The following is a 20,369-nucleotide window of genomic DNA, read 5'->3' on the forward strand; positions in this document are numbered from 1 at the left end:
TTGTATTTTTTGACAAAATGTTTACTAACCTAATTTAACCTATTCTCCTCAGTCTCTCGAGCCTGGAAAGAGAAATTTAGTCCAGAATCCATTAGTAGGCGTGACAAATTTATACTTCCACCATTACATATAAAAGTGGGCATCATGAAACAGTTTGTTAAGTCACTGGATAAAGACTGGAACTGTTTTTCTTACATTTGCCAAAATTCTTCTCAGCTCACTATGGAAATTATTGAAGCCGATATTTTTGATTGTCTATAATGAGGCAAAGGCAATTTAGAAATTCTATGACTGAATTTCTAGAAAAATAATTCTTGTTATAACAGATTTTATTTTGATATTCATGATGTAGGTGGTTTAAGTCAGTGTCAAGCCATATTTTCTTAAAAACCGCAACAGGTCGAAACGTCAAATTTTCATCTCTCTTTACAAAATTTAAAAAACTAATTTTAAATCAGACGAGACCTAAAATCAAGATGATTTAGAAACATATTTTAAAATAGTGAGTAAAATTGTATTATAAATATTCGTCAACATACCAACCAACCAGTAATATTCTTAAAAATAACTTTGGATGATAAGTTTTGACTTGATTAGCCATCTGATTAGATACGCAAATGAATATAAAGAAGCTCACAACGTTCATTGAATCTGATTCATAAAATTGATTCAGAAAAATGTCCATATTAGAGAAAATAATTGTTTTTTCTGTTTTGGTACATATAAGGTAATTGAATCCTCAAAATAGTTAACTACAAAGTTTTATATTTAATTTCTTCAAAATAATTTTTTGCCTCCTTCTTTTTGTCATTTTTTATACTTTTCCAGGCACCAAAAATTTCAATAATGAAACAATTAAAGCTTAAGAATCAAAACTTTTTTCTTAGAAATCAGAAAATGTATTTTGAAACCTTTTTGTAAATAATCCATATTTCTTATAACATTATCAGATTTATATTTGAAAATTTATATAGTGTCACCAAAGAATACGTTCTAAACAACAAACCTTTTCCCAAAGAAAGAGGATTTAGTTTCGGAACTGCCACCGCCGCATATCAAGTAGAAGGTAAGTACCTTACTATATACTCTGTAGTGGGTTCTTAAATATAAAAACACATATAAATTATTCATGAAATTTCATCTTTTTAATGAGGGATTCAAAAGCTGAGTTTCCTTTGTGTCAACGTCAACTAGATATTCTTTGATTGCTTTGCGAAAGCTCATTTCGATTTATACATTATAATGATATTCAGATAGACTTTTTAAAAGGTCTTCCTTCTCGAAAATATGATTTCTTGTGAGTAATAATTTTAATTGCTTTTTCCATTTACCTTCTTCTGTTTCTTATCTTATTTTTTAATAATCATATTTATTTACAATTGTACAGGAGCATGGAACGAGGATGGTAAAGGAGATAGCTGCTGGGACTATTTTACGCATACTTTTCCAAATAAAATAGTAGATAGTACTAACGGGGATATTGCTTGCGATTCCTACCATAAATATAAAGAAGATGTTGCCCTTTTGAAAGATATTGGTGTAACTCATCAAAGATTCTCTATTTCATGGCCAAGAGTTTTACCAAACGGTAAGTTTGACGATTTTTTTATGCTATAGCTTCCCCATATCTGAAAGAATATTCTGAATTCACTATATTCAGGAATCAAACACTCCAAGTAGAGAACACATCTATGTTACTATTCTTAAACATATATAAAATCGTCAATGCAGTTTTGCAATTAAAATATCAATTTGAGAAGCAATCTGAAGGGACCCAAAATCGCTGAAACGTGCATCTTTCTTCCCAGAATAGTCTTATCGGCTTTCCTTGGAATCCCAATATAATGCAGAAACAGTTATTAATCTGGCCTTATCGAATTAGTCGTGAATTTATGAACTTTTCTTTCTTAAAAATTGTTTATCTGCAAGTACTAATCAGATTTCTCTTCATATATGATGAGTGATAAAGAACTGTTTTCTACAGAACCTTGTATGGATTAGATAAAAAGTGTGTTTCATAAATTGTGAACAGTATGTAAGAAATCCAATTTTTAGTGATTCCTTTGTCGATTTTCCTTGAGTTATCATTTTTCTTTGTTTCGTAAACTCGTATTTGAAATTATGATGATATTTTTAGGTTTGATAAATCAAATCAATCAAAAGGGTATAGATTTTTACAGAAATTTCATTAAATTACTCAAAGAAAACGGTATAAACCCAGTTGTGACCCTATCTCATTGGGACCTACCACATAATCTTCAAATGCAAGGTGGATTTCAGAACAACAACTTCCCTGACTGGTTCGGTGATTATGCTAGATTATGTTTTGAAAATTTCGGAGACGATGTTGAATATTGGATTACTTTCAACGAGCCTACGATACAATGTGCTGGTTATGGAAGAAATCTATTTATGCCAAATGTGGCGGCATTCGCACCAGGTTATAATCTTACTACAGTTGGAGGAGAATACGTGTGTATGCATAATTTGATCAGAGCTCACTCTGTAGCTTACCACATTTACCAGAAAGAATTCAAACATAAGCAGAACGGTGAGTAAATAATATCCATTTAGTTTACTTTTAAACCCTTTACGAAATTCAATTTTTCATTACTGACTATTCTTGAAATAAATTTTGTTTCAAATATTGATAGTTTTCAAGTTAAATTTGAGACTGATAACGATATAGGGTGTTTTTTAAAGTAGAGTGATCGAAATCGTTGAAATAAAACTATTGTATTTCCTTTGCAAAAGTATGTAAAAGTATGAGTAAGTTGTTGAGTTCTGTCCACTGTATAAACTTTCTTATTATTTTCCTAGTACCGATAAGGAAAAGCCTTGTCAATTAGAGCTCGGCAGTAAATGGTCGAATGAGTATTCATGTTTGTATCTAGAAAAATAATGTTGGGTCTTATAATGAGAAAAAAAATATGTCGCAAATGGGAAACGAACCCTACTCTATCTACTGGATAATTTCATATAAATTATTGTACAATAGAGTGCCAGAAGACTGTTTGGAATATTTACTTACAACTTACTCACATTTATCATTTTATCCCACTACTGGACCAGCAAGTATTCATTTGATTTTAGGAAAACTCACTATTGCCCACGCCGCATCGCGATGCTATCCAGTTTCCGAAAGCAAAGAAGATTTAGAAGCAAGTGATCGTTGTATGCAATTTTCGGTAAATATGTTATATATCCTTTCAATCTTAAGTTTCTATATTGATAAAACTATCAGACAATACACCCCAATAAAATGTATCTAGGAGATGGTGGTTTATTTGTTAAAAAATGGCGTTGAAGCTTAAAATGAGTAGCGGTGTTTCAACGTTTCATAATATTTATTATGTTAAACTTGCAATTATAAATAACAATTACATCAAATGAAAGAGTAAATTAGCTGAAAGAAGATAAGCTCATTTTTCAGTAATATCCTGCTCAGCCTAACTGGCATTAATAAGAACTTTTGGGGGTTCATGAAGGACCGAGTATATGTACCTCTACTATGATATGAGCTGCTATGTCATTGGATCTGTCATGTATAGATTTATTGTTATGATTACTATAAAACGTTATAGCTCCGCTATTCATTTTGACTGGCTTCCATATTAAACAATGCTAACTGATAGATGAAGCTGATGGGTCCAATTGCTTTTATTATTATAGTTGGGATGGGTACTTCATCCAATTTACTATGGTGATTACCCCGAAGTTATGAAGGAACGTATAGATTACAGAAGTAAATTACAAGGTTTTAGTCAATCACGTTTGCCTAAATTCACTTTAAAAGAAAGACTACTACTCAGGAAAACTTCAGATTATGTGGCCATCAACGCTTACTATACTACATACGGCAAAAACATTCCGGAACCGGACCTTAAAGTGATCAGTCTAGAGAGTGATGCTAAAATTGAAACATCTTTAGCCGAGGGAATTAGGGTGAGTGTTTGACTAAATATAATATTCTTAATAACATGGATCATCAGAATAGGCAACTACCAAATATATAATTGATTTTATTCTATATACAATTAAAAGTTATACATTATTCACTAAGAACAATCCAGATAAGATTTGGTTCCTAGAATTATAAAGAGATTTTCTTATTGAAAGACAAAAATGCAGACGCATTTATATATTGTTTATTGTTTGAATATTTAAAATCCCTAATAAAACTATTTGAAACAGTCTTCAGAAAACGAAATCAACAAATGATAGCTTTATCTATGGAAAAAATTTGTTTTCAATTTTATCATTTGTTTCCAGAACACCGAAGGAATGGAGGATTTATTACTTTGGGTACACAACGAATATGGAAAACCAGATATTTTTATAACAGAAAACGGCCTTGGTTTGGAAAGTAATTCATTGATAGATGAGGAACGAGTGAATTTCATTAAGGTAAACAGTGACTTTACACCATATGATTTATAGTTAAATCCCGTTTATGTATAAAGTATTTTCCAATGTCTAGTAGGAGCAAGGCAAGTGGAGGTTGTGTGTTTAGTTTCCTGCTAAAAACATGAAGAAAAATATTGAATATTCACATCAAAACGGTTTTACAACCTCGTATCGTATCACTTTGACATTTTTCTTGTATCATTTTTAGAATGGTAATGGTAACTTTTTACAGCATTCCTTGAGTCGATTCAGAGATGCTATGGATAAGGGTGTCACTTTATTGGGTTACACTGTTTGGAGTTTATTGGACAACTTTGAATGGTTCTTGGGATACACGTAAGTAACCTTATCTTTCATTTATAATAATAATATTGTTTCCTCACAGTTTAACTATTAATAACTTTTGTTAATTATCTATTATGTTTTTAGGGTGAGATATGGATTATTTGAGGTTGATTTCAATAGCCCCAATAGAACTAGAATAGCCAGAAATTCGGCGGGATGGTTTAAGCAATTCATTGAAGTACCTTGTGTTCATTTAAACTGTACAATATAGTTATTTATATACATAAGAGATTGTTACACCAGATGTCTAAAAAAACTTTTAAACAAGCTAGAACTCCAAACAATTAAAGAAAAAATAATAAATTTTTTTAAATAAGTATATTTCAATAAGTATTACATAACGAGAGAAGGAAGAGCCAAGTTTCACCATATAAATATTTTGAACAAGGCGCTAACCGAAAGACACGCTACGCGATTTTAGGAAAGTCAGAAATTAATATTTTATAAAGATACAAAACGTGTGATATCCATCCTGTTTTATAAACGGTCTTAAATATAATTATTGTAATGAAATCACAATTTAGGTTTTTTCATTTTGATATTGTTGTGTGCATCTGGATGTTCTGTGTTTCATATTAAAATAAAAATAATGCATTTATTTGTGTTTTTTTTTCATGAACTCCTAAAAAAATACATCACATTAATGGACTAAGCTTTTCGATATAATTGACGAAGCACCAAATGAAAATACAATTCATTCCGTAGTATCCAGACCTATGTCATGTAGATTCCAAATATATTTTAGAATTTCCTTTGCCAATTCACTGCAGTGAGTAATCTAGGTCCTATATAACAAAATAAAGAAATTAAGTGAATACTTGGTCAACATAATATATATGTTTCGGCCAAAGCCCGAAGTCTGGCTACTTCACGAATTGGCCGGCCAAATCGCACTTTGGTCAATAGGTATCCCACTGTAGGCGGCGGGAATGTGCCACGTGGCAACGTTTGTCTACTGCTTATCGATTCTTCCACAGCAATTTCACTGTGAAGTGAAATTTCTTTGTATTTTTATAGCACTCTGTATCGAATTTTTATATTATTCTCTATCGTATGTTTATTCATAGGCTGCGCCATGGCTACTTCTAATACGCAGAGAGGTGTCAGTGACGCAGCACTTGATATTAAACAAGATTGTCTGACAGCCTCATACGTTGCTGTAACAAAAAGTAGATAACGTCGGGATCCTGGCCAGAGATAAATACTGCAATTTTATAGAAGAGTAAAGCAGGCTAAAGAAAAAAAAATAAAGTGTTGATTATCGTCGACTGAAAAAATATGATGTTAACGGCAAAGAAAAATTTATCATGCCAGTAATCCAGTATTATGCACACACAGAAGAACTATTCGATATACTGCACGATACCCATTTGAAAATTGGAGACGGAGGCCGCACAAAGATTGAAAAGTAGCTAAAAACTAAGCACACAAATGTAACCAAAGAAGTGATTACATTATATCTCCGCTTATGCAAACCAAACTATCTAATCCTAAGTAAGGTCTAGTTTCCAAGCCTTTGAAATTTAAAAAAATCAATTCAAAATGTCAAGAAGATCTCATTGATATGCAGACAAACCCAGATGGCGTTCACAAGTTTATACAAGGATCATTTAACCATGTTTATATTATTACGGCGTCTAATAACCAAAAGAGCAGAAAAAGTCGCTTGATATCTTCACCACCACTTTTGTATTTCTAAAATTTCTTTTATTAAAAAGTTGGTTTGCTAATAAGCCTCTTTTTTAATGTAAAAATACCTATAAAAAAGACATATTAGTTATGTATGTATATATACAGAGCGAGCCAATGATTTTTCTTCTAACTTTCGCTGATCTTCCAATGCCACTTCTCAAGAAATCAAGAAAAGATCGGATATTAGCCAGCCAATTTACAATGTTCTTAGCTATTTCACGATTTGGCCGATCAATTCGCGAAGTGGCCGAATTCGGGCTTTTGACGTAACATATACATTGGTAAGTGTACAAATGAAAAAGATTCCCAAACAAACCTCAAGTCATCGATCCATAGTGATCTACAGAAGTACAGTTAGAGTAAAGTAGTAGTAAGTTCAATAACTGTAGAGTACGGAGCTTGTTATATGTGTTTTAGTGTGATACGGTCGCGAGAAAAACTTAAGTAACGCCAATGAATACATACTTAATAATATCTAGTTCTAAGATTTTAAAATAACAAAATTGCTCGGCGGTATTAATTTAAATAACAAGTCAGCGAACCTTTATGGAAAATAAATAAAACCAAGTGAATAGCAAATTATATTTAATTTAAATTGTACCCATAACGGTAAAATATATATTACTAGGTAAATAAAAAAAATATTTTTATGCAGACTAGATTACAAAGTATTAGTAAAGTATTAGGAAAATTCTGGAAAAGACTGTGTCTTAGTATACTAATAAAAATTGATAGAATAAACAAGTGTAAGTTCCGTTGCTTAGCACGTTCGATTCTCTAAACTAAACGTCCAGAAAATTATTTTATTAATTTATCAAAAGGTTCTCACATAGCTCAGGTTATGGTGTTAAATTTTCTTGGCAAAATTCCATATTCTATGAGTAAAAAACCGGATAAGTGCGAGTCGTGGATATTTATTATAAAACATACAGGAATCGAGTCAGCTCGACCTTGTCTCGAAATTCATTTTCAAAACCTATCATTATTCATAGGATATTGTGGTTATCAAAATTAATTAGATATCCTAATGAAAGTTGTTTTTTAATTAAATAGAAAATTTTGTAAATAATTACTGAAAAAAACTTAGCAGGAACGCATAACAGTGCAAACTATTAGGTACTACAAGTACTAAGATTATTCGGCTCCTACACTTATTCTAATAAAAAAAGGAAAAACTGAAAATTCAAAAGTTTTGAGAGATGAACATTCCTCGGTAAATTAATGCTGATGTCTTGATCTTCTCAAAGGCTCCTGGAAAATAAAAATTAACGTCTGATCTCTTTTTCATCAAATCGCTAATAATATTGTGTACTATTTGCCAAGGTCCAATCCCGTCAATATTTTTTGATAAAGTTTATTGTTCGATATAAAAAATATGACAATGAGAAAAGAGCGAAAACTTTGTATATAAAATAGTAGAAGCTTTGGATGAAAATTGATTATCTTGTCATTCGGATATCAAATCTAGTGCCTGAACGATATTTTTAATGTTGTTTTTAAAAACTAAAACTATATCATGTCGTTCAACTCAACAGAGATTGAAAATATAAAATACATCGAGTACATATTTTCTATCTAACACGATTTGTATCAGAAATAACACATTTCTACCCTATCTACACGTTCGATCAGCTGTAGCTATAAATGATTTATAAATGCAGTATTTTGTCTCTTTATTGTAATTTCTTTGATTTTATTTGACTTTATTTCATCCCATATTAAATGTCAATTATTGTGATGTTTCTAAATCGTCTTGATTTTAGGTCTCTTTTGATTTAAAATAAGTTTATTTTCATAATTTTTATATTTCAGATTTTTAAAAATTTGACGTTTCAACCTGTTGAAGTCTTTATCAAAATAATATTGATACTGACAATTTGCGTATTTATATTAATCAATAGATCACCTTCATCATGAATATAAAAATTAAAATAAAATCAAATAAAATCTGTATTAAATTAATAGATTGCTACTACATATTTTTAAGATGTAAGAGCAAAGGAAAAATTAATTTTTCTTATTAAAACACTGACAATTTACGTATTTATATTAACCAATAGATCATCTACATCATGAATATCGAAATGATAAAATCAATGTTTTAATAAGAAAAATTAATTTTCCTTAGTTCTTACATCTCAAATATGTAGCAGCTATCAGTCACATTATTCGTAGTTGTATTAAAATTTGCAAAATGAATCTGTAAATTTTATTTAAATTATTTAATTAATTTTTTTCTTCTTATTGATAGCTTTCTCGTTCTTATGAATGTGAACCATTTCTAAAAATTCTGCTTTTCTTCATAATTATAATATGATAATTTTAAATGTTATTTTAATATTTCGTGGTTCGTTGACGTAGTTTTATTTTTTTTATCGTATTGAAGAAATTTATACCAGCATGGATGAAATAATGCCTACCTACCATAACATATAAAATACTGAACTTGCATATGGAAATGAAGCCAAACAGAACATGAAAAATTACGAAAATATCCTCCACAGATTCTTTCTACTCAAATTTTACTTACAAAATTCTTTTTTTGTTGACAAAGAAGCTCTAAATATTTCCAAAAATAATAATAATCCAAGACATCCAAGCGGATAAAAAAAGGTGGAACTATTAGGTTATTCGACATTTGGAATAAGTTTTTAATTTTGCTCTAAACTGAATGTCTTATTGCTACGTTGATCGTAATACCGGTCAAAATGTTAATTTTTTGTGAGATCCGAATTCAAAAAATCAGAATTTTCATTTATTTGAGGCTATTTTTTCAATAAATAGAGCGTTTGGAGTCACAAACGGCACAAATTTTACCATCAATAAAGTGAAAAATCTCGTTATACAACTTTTTGTATGGTAGTTATTCATTTTTTCTAAAGCATACTTCAAGTTATATATATATAAAAAATTATTTCTTTCAAACCGATTAATGCAAACATTAAAACGTAAAAGCTTCAAAAATGGCAATTAGTTCTAAATATACTTCTCTAATAGTTAATTTACAAATTGATAAAATTTATGATATGATAAAAATTTGCTATTGTTATTAGTCATTGGTTTGAAATAAAATAACAATCCCAAAATAATTTCATAGAACTAATTCTAAGATGAAAACATCAGGTATCTAATCCGAATCTTGATACAGGTATCCTGTTGTTCATTAGAGGTACAAGACTGATTTAATTATAAATCTATATTATCAAGAATTTTAACAGACATCCTGTTAAAAGTTATAAAGGTCAAAAATATTTTTAGTATTCAACAAAGGTGACAAATAACACTTATCTATTGTATAATATGGCCTCAAAATTACTCTATCTTGAGAAGTTTTTGAGCAATTGTAACCGAAAAACTGCAAAATAATAATTTCAAATATTTCATTGCAGAATTTATACACACACTTTATATCAATAGGCTGGCTCAATCGGTTGCCATATTAGGAATTAAATATCAATTTTTCAACTTCATATTTAACATATGGATTGTAGCAAGATTAGGCTTTTATGGATTTGTTCCCGTGGAATAATTCTCTGAAATAGGAATACGTGTTCCAAACATATTTAAATTACATTCCTAGAATGAGAAATATCGTAGCATCCTAAACAGAAAGGATCTATGAAATATTCAATTACTTCTTGTACTCATGTGCTTAATAACTTTATTATTGTCTTCTTGGTAAATAATATACCATATAATATACAATAATATGGTTTTTATTTTTTTAAATATCTATTTTTGTTCCAATCACTATTTATTTTTTCTACTACTTTTTAGTGAATCTGAAGATCTAATCATGTGATAAAAAAGTTTCAATTAGTAAAGATAGTGTGTTGAAATTTTGTTTCAAAGAACTCATATTGTTATTTCTTAAAAACTTGTGACAAATTTTTATTTTTTCGAAAATATACAGTTACAAATATGAAGAAATTTAAGAATATATTTATATTTTTGGACAACTTATTTAACGAAACCGAGTAAATGATGTAAGGTGTCAAAAAGGCGTTTGATATCTGCTTACACTAGCAACAATTCTCATTACATTTTTTTTTCAAGTAATTCACCATAATCTCATCGTTCCATCAACGTAATAAAATACTTATCTTATAAAAAATTTAACGAAAATTTATCGGAAGGTGAACAAACCCTCAAATCTTTTTATCAAAAGATAACTTTTTAGAGTAAATAAAAAAGCTCACGACTAACAATACATAATAATAATCATGAAAATATTTCCTTAATAACAAGTTAAGTAACTTGATAAACACTAAAAGAAGTCGAAACGTAAATTTTCATCTGTCTTAAAGAAATTATGAAAGAAACTAATTTTAAATCAGAAGAGACCTAAAATCAATAGCATTTGAAAGCATAAAGTAACTTATTGCTTTAGTGAAGGTAGTTTAAGTAATTATTGAAGTAGACCAACCCGAATTTTTCTAATCATAGAAAATATGAATTTTTGTTGAAATAAAATAAAAATACGACCTTACAGATAATGATGCAAAATATACATATTGGTGTCTATTCATGCATTAACTAACTCCTTTCGACTGATTCCAGGGCCTCAATCTGCCTACTCTTCAAAAAAAAATGAGATAAGGCAAACTAGAAAAATAAAAAATAATGATTAAAATAAAAATAAGAAAAAAATAAGCTTTCCATCGAGAATGCCGTGAAAATGGAAACTCTCATAAATCTCCCTCGTTTGATAATGGTTTCAAAGTGGCACTTCTGATAATTGTATAAATCAACAGATTTGTGCATCAAAATAAAATCTGACTCAACCAAACATTTTCTTAATTTTTATTTCACTTACTTCAAATTTTATTGTAAAATCAATTCATATTATTTTAGAAACATTGAAACTTATAACTTCGTGTATCAAAATTTGTTGAAAAAGGAGAAGAAATTTTGTACGGTTAAAACACATTGGTTTTGATATTGATATGATATATTGTCGATTGATTCATATAATTATCACTGTAAAATTTTGATAAACACCAAAATTAGGTCGAAACGTCAAAAATAAATTCTTTAAAAAAATATATAATTCGGGAGCCGAGCCTCTTCGGAGATATCGCCCCCACAAGTTGTAAGCTGTAAAATTGAGTTTTTATTGATTTTTCAATATTTCAGTAAAAAGAGAAATTTTAAATTTTATAAATTCTATCCAATCACATAGACCTGACTATCGGTATTTTTTCAACAATCTTGTTATATTCTTAATGAAGAATAAAATGAATACGTATTTCATTTTTATATTTTTTACAATTTAAGATAAAGAAATGTTTGCAAATAGACGGGCATTTTGAGGAATTCCGTCATTTTTAAGCGACATTTCGTAAAAAAAATCATATATTAAGTAAGTGTTGTTTATTTCACTCCCTTATAATGTAAGAGGAATTTTGAAAATCATTATAGTTTATTCAGACAATGACTGAATTCTATGTATAAATTTAGAAATGCCTTTTATATATTTCTACATAAATTTTTCAGGAAAAATATACGAAGAAGAAATATGAAAAATAGTCGTAATATAATTCGAATATTAAACCTGAAAATAATTATTTACAAATATTGAAAAGGCTTACCACAATTTTCTGTTCATTAATAAATCCAAAATTATGTATCACTGCAAGTTATTGCTAGATATGTAGAAAATAATCAAATCAATGGTTTATCTCTTTTCCAGGTGTTATCTATTCTATTCTCTATGTTCTAATCTTCACTGAACTCCTCGTAGTCTAAATTCAACGCTATGAAAAAGTTGCTTCGAATAAATAATCTCCCAAACAACATATTTTAAATATAAGTTGAATTCTTTGGAAAAGTGTCAAGGAAACAATATTTTGATGTGGTTACAGTAAAACACTTGGCCGTACTGGTACTTTCTTGAAAAATAATTTCCTCTATATTTGGATTCTGTACTGAATAAAGATTTTGATTATATGAAGCACCTCAAAAATATTGAAGTTTATCTGTAGTATTGGATATTTGCAACTAAACTAAGTTCACACTAGTTTGAGTGAGTCTGAACTGAAGCAATTTAAAAATGTGAAATTTCTTCGTAGAAAAATACATACTATGTAAACGTTATATTAGCAAGTGACTATGTAATGTTAAAATAGATTAACAAAAAATATGTATGTCGATAACCTCATAACTAATGTAATTAAGAAAGTGAATATTTATAGAAAATTTCGAATTGTCAGTTACCTACAGTTACTTTGAAGAAAAGAAGATAAAGAAGTCTTCAAAGATTTCCGACACTGTGATTTTCAAAGACTTGATTATACTCGGAATTTCAATTTTTCATTTCATTTTATGGAAATAACAGAAATTGATTATGAAGCTTTGTCTCTTGCACATTTTGTTGATTAATTATATTTAGTGTAGTACAATTTTTTTCTACAAATAGAATAGAATTTTTGCTATAACAAATATAAAAACTTCTCCTCTTCTTGGACCTCATTTATTCACGAATCTTCCTTAAATATCGTAATTTCCTAAGTTCAGATCGACCAATATATTCTCTTCATATTTCTTTCCCCCGCTAGAGCAGTTGAGGTGGTGTAATTATTCATTCAGAAGGCAATATCCAATATTGGAAATATTTATTGCATAAGTTAACAGTTAAGCAGTATATATAGTTCATGGTGTCATATACAGTGCAAGCCAAGGATCTATTGTGTCCCTTTTTTTGCTGTGACACTATAGTCTCTGTCCCAAATTACTACAGAGCTGAATATGTTTGGATGGCAGTTACAGTCTTGCCTGGCAATTCATTTCGTAATTCACTGCATAACAAAAATTCTAATGAGAGATTGGAGAATGGAAGATTGAAAATAACTTCCAAGCAAATGTCACTACCATACAGAATGAACCTCCTTAATATACATTCTACTCTTATTTGCTCAATGTTTATATGGATTAAACACCGTAAAACACACAATAAAAGAAATTTTATTGTAAACAGGTCACTCAATATCTGCTGGAATATAGAAAAGAAGGATTCTAAGAGACTCTTCAACATTTCGAAATATTGAAAACAATATACCAGTCTAGCTATTCAACTCGAGATAAATTTGAATGAAATATTTTTCAAATATGCAAAATAAATATTTTATTCGCAGTTACGACCGCACAACACAGATAACGTCCTACATTTGTAACTTAATTGATATTTTTATCATTTGCTAATTATTATTTTCAATATTGCATTTTTGTAATATTTTTCTGATTAATATTTTAACGACTCTTAAATTGTTTCTCACCAAATCAAATAATTATTTCCGTGATAAACACCCTCTAGGTACAGTAAAACTTTCCGTTAATTGGTATTATCTCCCCGGTTATATTAATTAGCTACCTGATTAGATATACCCATGCCAGTTTAATCTATTATGAATAATATAAATAGTCCATCTGAGCCCCAGAGTTATTAGAGCAACAAAACGCATCAAAATGGCTATACTTAGAAGATTTACCTTGTTATGTGCTTTAGTACACATGTGGTAAGTTATTGAAATTTTGTTCTTATTTTCCAACTTATTTTTTGAAAAATATTATTTGTCAATCAATTTTATATGTATTTTCAGATTTTCATTATTATAATGTGTTTCAATGTTAGAAATAAAATGAAAAGAATGTTGAAATTTGGATTTTATCTTAAAGATTGATTATTTTAGAAAAAAATTTGATCGAAAAAGAGTTTTATTCTTTGTCTATAATTTCTGCTTTGAACCATTTTCACTTTCTTACCATTATTGTTTTCTATGTTCATTGTAAAGTTTAAGGAATAAAACAAATAAAAACCTCTCAAAATTGAAAAATCTATTTACATATATACAATTTCTGAATTCAGGCTGAAACCTATGCAAACACACATATTAAAAAGTACAAGAATTTATTGAAAAAATTTTTATACTTTTGTCATTTTTCAAAAATCTTATAAAATTAGCTAATTTTTTGTGTTTTTAATTTTTATTAATATTTGTATAGTTTTTCTCATATTCATATTACATTTTTTCAGTTTCTGATATCACAATGTTAACAAATAATAAATTTTGTTCAATATTCATTAATTTTTGATCATTTTTTAGTGTCACGACTGAATATGTTCTTAACAATAAACCTTTTCCGAAAAATGAGGGATTCACTTTTGGTACTGCTACTGCCGCCTACCAGATAGAAGGTAAGATCCTCTACTGTTCGACGTGACCGTAATAATGATAATTTTATTACAATTTACATTAAAGAAAAAAAAATATATCAAGTATTTATTTTTATAAAATGTTTAACGAATACAACGACATCGGTTATTAGACCTCGTTCCAAAGCGTTTACTTGACATTTAGTACTATTTTACTATTAATATAGAATGTGATGTAAAAGTGTCATAAGCCCTCTACGGATAATATTATTTATAAAGCCCGAGGAGGTGATTACATTTATTGATGCAAGGGCAGTTTTTATTTTCAAAATAAAATTGAGATTTATAGAATTTCAATTTCATTTTTAGAAATTTACGTTAAGAAATGTATCAGCAAGTATACAAATTGATTTGATGTTTGTCCTTAGAAAGTTTAGTTAGTTTATTTAATTAAATTCAGTATACCCATCTTATTAGCCTTACTGAGTACAATGGGCAACTAAAGGACAAATACTTAACATTTGATTATAGTTGAGTTCGATGAATTAGTTGGTTAAAATTCGCAGTAATAATGAAGTATAAATACTTCTACTTTCTATTTTGATTTATTTTGTATGCTATAAATTTTGGGCAACACCTATACCAAAAACTTCCTGCAAAAAATCTTTCTTTTATTCTTTAATTTTAACAAGCCATGCTTACCTACTTATTTAAATCTTTTCGACAGTTTTATGTTCACACTTCTCAAACAAGAATGGTTTTCTGACATTCTCTATTGTTTGAAAACATTTCATGTTAATTGTAAACCAACATTCATAAAGCCAGTTTCACCGTTATTGTCTGTATGGATTATTAATCAACTGCCAACAACCTTTTCTAACAGGTGGGCTGAAGATGATGAAACGACCTTCCATAAATCTAACTTTCCAAAGGAGTTCTATTTAAGTAATAAACGGAAAATTTTCAATTATTTTTGAATACCTTACTACTTGTCAATATTTTTTTCTCTAACGCTAACAATTGACATTGAAATAAAAGATAAAAAATAATATTTTTCAAGGTAAATAAACTTCGAAAAATATATCTCATCTCAAACAATATTAATAAAAATAATATTGAGTTAGGTCGGTACCATAGGATTGATATAATTTAATCTTCTAACTTATTTTGTAGATTTTCGCTTTTCCTAAAAATCACTTCACATTCTAATACACCACATCGTGGTCAGCCTAGCGTGACAATAATTCCCTTGAATTTATCGAAGTTTCTTCTTTAAGTTTCAGCTATCAACTAGGAAATATTAATATAAGTGTTTGGAAATAAACAAGTTAGTTCTGTACTATGAAAACATTTTAATTTCTTATTCTAAATTACTATTTTGCAGATTCTTATTTTTTCCAATATACCTAATAACCAAATTACATTTTAATACTATACACAGTTGTAACCTAATCAGCTGAATACCACGAGCCTGATAATTCCCTTGAATTTATCAAAATCTCGTCTTCACTTCCGAGATTTTGAACTTGACAATGTTATCAAATAAACTAGAAAACCAAAAATGTATGATCTCTGAATAACATTTTAATCGATATTTTTATAACATTTATTTATCGAAATATTAAAAAGGTAAATAAAATAAATGTTGTCAATAGGAGGTTGGAATGAAGATGGAAAAGGAGAAAGTATGTGGGATAGATTTACACATCTATTTCCTGAAAAAATCATGGATAAATCTAATGGGGATATTGCTTGCGACACTTATCATAAATATAAAGAAGATATTGAAATTTTGAAAGATCTTGGTGTAACTCATCATCGATTTTCCATTTCCTGGCCGAGAATTCTACCCAATGGTAAGTTCAACTAATTATTTTTTATGAAAATCATAACCGAAATTATATGAACATACATTTCGTGTTTAACAATTAATATAATCTGTGAGACTATAACAATATGTAATTTTAGGTTTGGTCAATCACATCAATCAAAAGGGTATAGACTTTTACAAAAACTTTATCAAACTACTGAAAGAAAATAACATAGAACCAGTAGTAACCCTATCTCATTGGGATATCCCAGAAATTCTACAAGAACAAGGAGGGTTCCAAAACTATAACTTCCCCGATTGGTTTTCCAACTATTCTAGAATCTGCTTCGAAAATTTCGGAGACGATGTTAAATATTGGATTACTTTCAATGAACCTACTATCCAATGTACTGGTTACGGGCAAAACTTTTATATTCCCTTCGTCGCTCCCTTCGCTCCAGGATATAACTTGACCACCGTAGGAGGAGAATACGTGTGTATGCATAATTTGATCAGATCACACGCTGCAGCTTATCACCTTTACCAAAAAGAATTCAAAGCCAGGCAAAACGGTAAGTTTCAGCGCAATTACTAATAAAAATTCTAATTCCATAGTTTTTTTGTGTGTACTGTTCAAAGTATAACCTAACGTAACACTATTTCAAGACAAATTCGATCTAGCTTAAAATTGTCATAGGGATAACCAGTATAACTGAAAATATTATTTTCTTTTCAGGAAAACTCACCATAGCTAACGCTGCTTGCCGTTGCTATCCCGCTAGCGACAGCCGTGAAGATATTGAAGCAGCTGATAGGTGCATGCAATTTTCGGTAAGCATATATACATTCATTCATGAAACTAATAAAATTCTATTTAACCATAAATATGCTGAAAATCCACTACTTTATTCATTTACATTCACAGTTGGGATGGGTACTTCATCCAATTTACTATGGTGATTACCCCGAAGTTATGAAAGAACGTATCGACTACAGAAGTAAAATTCAAGGGTATCCCGAATCTCGTTTACCTAAATTCACATTAGCTGAAAGACAACTTATTAGGAAAACATCAGACTACGTAGCTATCAATGCTTACTATACAACTTACGCTAAAAGCACACCTGAAAAAGAAATAAACGATATCAGCCCTTACAGTGATGCAAAACTTACGGTAACTTTTGCAGAGGGACTCGGGGTAAGTGTTTGAATGGATAATTTAATAAAAATTTGAAATAGCACGAGTCGTACTTGTTAACACTAAAAGTAGAAAAAACACAAAAAGTTTTTTTCAAATATCAGTTATGCCATCTCAATATAACACTCTCGTTCTTCATAACCATTTTCCAAATAAAGAAAACTGATGTGGATTCAACCACAAATTGTTGTGTCTTTGAACGATCTTGCCTCGACAAGTCTTTGATTGATTTCCATTTGTATTTAGAACAGCCATATTGAATATTCATATTTCAGTTTTTCAGCTTCATATTCATACTCAGCGACCCCAAAAATCTTTAGATTTCTAAGACAAAGTACGGAACGGAAAATGTCTACGCTAATTTTGCATTAAATATTATGTATACTGTTTAATTTATATTCAATTTTTTTAGAATACTGACGGAATGGGTGATTTATTACTTTGGGCTCATAACGAATATGGAAAACCAGATATTTTTATAACAGAAAACGGTTTGGGATTGGAAACTGCTTCATTAGAAGATGATGATCGTCTCACCTTCTTGAAGGTTAGACTACGTTAATGATTTTTTAAAGAGAAACCATTTTAAATGACAAAATCTAGATTGCATCATATAGACAATTTGTCTTTTCTTCTCATCCTATTGTATATCTATGATAAGTATTTTAAAGACAAATGTTAATTTAAAGTTAGTTTTTTTTTTTTCATTAAGCAGTGAATTTTTATTTCAGTATTCATTAAGTCACTTCAGAGACGCAATGGATGCCGGTGTTAACTTATTGGGTTACACGGTTTGGAGTTTAATGGACAACTTCGAATGGTTTATCGGCTACAAGTGAGTAATAACATTTTTAAAACGCAAAAATCTACATCCATTTGAAAAGCTTATGGTTTAGTTCAATTATAGTTTTGTTTATTAAAGCAATGGCATTCTACTTTTTTCTCTATTTCAGTACAAAATATGGAATCTATCAAGTTGATTTTAACAGCCCCAACAGAACGAGAGTAGCAAGAAAATCCGCCGAATGGTATAAACAATTCATTCAAACACCATGTGTTCACCTTAACTGCACTCTTTAAATAAATGAATTTCTATAAGACTGTTTTCAGGACTCCAGGTGTATTTATATAGTATAATCAATGTACAGTTTTATATTTTAATATTAAACTGCGTATACCTGGTTATTTTGTATCTAGAATATAACAATAAATATGTTTATCATTACTTCTGTGTAGTTTGTTAAATACCTAAGTGAATAGTGAATTACCCGTAGTGCTTTCAGTATTCGTGTCTGCTTCAGAATTAAACTGTACAACAAGTACATTTTTTTTTCAAACTGACCATCAGCAACTAAAATTCATGCGACCTAGATCGAAGAATGCCGATCATTCATACAAAATTCCGTATGAATAACCTAAGCTGGTGATTTCCAAGATCATCATCATTCTCAGCATGACAATTACTGGAACCTTTCTGCCTCTAATAATTCCTTCCCGTGATCTCCCTCGCGGGCAGCGGCCCACCAATAATCTATTTTAAGAATCCTGGTATCTCCTCTAACGCACCTTCTTAATTTCGACCCTATTGCCTTTTTTCTCAGAGATGCCGTTCAGTCTTATATACTTAACCACGTCTATGTATGTAGAGAGTTCTTAGCTTTTACTGAGCCCAAATGTTTCCTCAGAATTCTTCTTCTCATTGTCCAATTTTCCGACCAATAGCTCAGTACTGAAAGTATGATGGTTTAGTTAAGGAATACTTTGGTTGATCTAGATATTCTTATTACTGAGCGTAGATATTTGAAGCTATTAATAACAAGAATCAACATAAGATTGGTGGGGATTTTCACACTCTTTATGTCGATTTGTGAGGGAAGTTACCAAATATTCTGATACAGAATTTTTAGTTTATGATTTTGTAACTTTTTCTTAATTGTGGTTTTCGTAATTTTCTTCATTAAAACTGTAATATTTATTTGAAAACATTTCAAATATGTGGTACCATACCATAATGCGTCCTAGATAATTTTCTTGTATTTTGTTTTTTTTTTGGACTGTCGTCATACAAACAAAATCGTGACTTTCTTCACTATGTCAGTACCGTTAGCCGTAACGAGTCCTCCGGGGTACTACATAGTAATCAAGTGCGGACAACAGTTCTTCGCGCTCTGCCATTACATTACAACATAATATTGAATAAATTGAAGATAAGAACTTATCAGTGATTCTGCAAGCTTGAGTGTGTAGGAATTTAGTAGTGAATTTTGAGGTATTTGTATTAACATGAAGAAGTGGAGGTTTATCATTGTGAGTATTACTTATTATAGTTTATATTATATAGTTTTTTTTAATAACAAATTATTATCATATGATAGGATTGTTTTGCTGCAATCAGCATAGAATTAATCCAAACTGATTTCAATAATCTAAACTATTTTATTAAATTAATCATGTTTTTATTCTGAATTTCTTCACAACTTTATGTTAAGTTCAGCTGTTATAACCGACCCACTTAAATCTTTTTATTAAAATTATATATTTCTATAAATTCTATTTATTTAAACTATTCAACATATACTTGAATTAAAAAAACATTCATCAACGGATATATTTGTGATTGCCAGTGTCTTTATATTAATAGAAATTACCGTTTAAAAGGAATTTTCAAATTTTTAATCATCGAACAAATTAGGAAGCAAAAGTGTGGTAAATATCATCTTGAGGTTCATATTCTTTTTGAATCATACTTTTCATTCATATTAGTA

General features: G+C 29.4%; 2 protein-coding genes across 2 annotated transcripts; both read left to right on the plus strand.

The window, feature by feature from the left end:
• Positions 1-677: 677 nt before the first annotated feature.
• LOC130451808 (myrosinase 1-like) lies at positions 678-5,929 on the plus strand. The gene is made up of 10 exons (XM_056791067.1): positions 678-727; positions 975-1,066; positions 1,388-1,588; positions 2,138-2,551; positions 3,094-3,188; positions 3,673-3,945; positions 4,273-4,407; positions 4,616-4,743; positions 4,837-4,952; positions 5,820-5,929. Exons 1-10 carry the CDS (start codon positions 678-680, stop codon positions 5,927-5,929), a joined length of 1,614 nt encoding a protein of 537 aa, XP_056647045.1.
• Positions 5,930-13,883: 7,954 nt separating this feature from the next.
• Positions 13,884-18,829, plus strand: LOC130450768 (myrosinase 1-like). The gene is made up of 9 exons (XM_056789390.1): positions 13,884-13,958; positions 14,547-14,638; positions 16,252-16,452; positions 16,565-16,978; positions 17,143-17,237; positions 17,332-17,604; positions 18,017-18,151; positions 18,336-18,439; positions 18,558-18,829. The coding sequence occupies exons 1-9, from the start codon at positions 13,909-13,911 to the stop codon at positions 18,682-18,684; spliced, it is 1,491 nt and encodes a 496-aa protein (XP_056645368.1). The 5' UTR covers positions 13,884-13,908; the 3' UTR covers positions 18,685-18,829.
• The last annotated feature ends 1,540 nt before the right edge of the window (positions 18,830-20,369 follow it).

The sequence above is a fragment of the Diorhabda sublineata genome, chromosome X (genome assembly GCF_026230105.1).
Source record: "Diorhabda sublineata isolate icDioSubl1.1 chromosome X, icDioSubl1.1, whole genome shotgun sequence".
NCBI lineage: Eukaryota > Metazoa > Arthropoda > Insecta > Coleoptera > Chrysomelidae > Diorhabda > Diorhabda sublineata.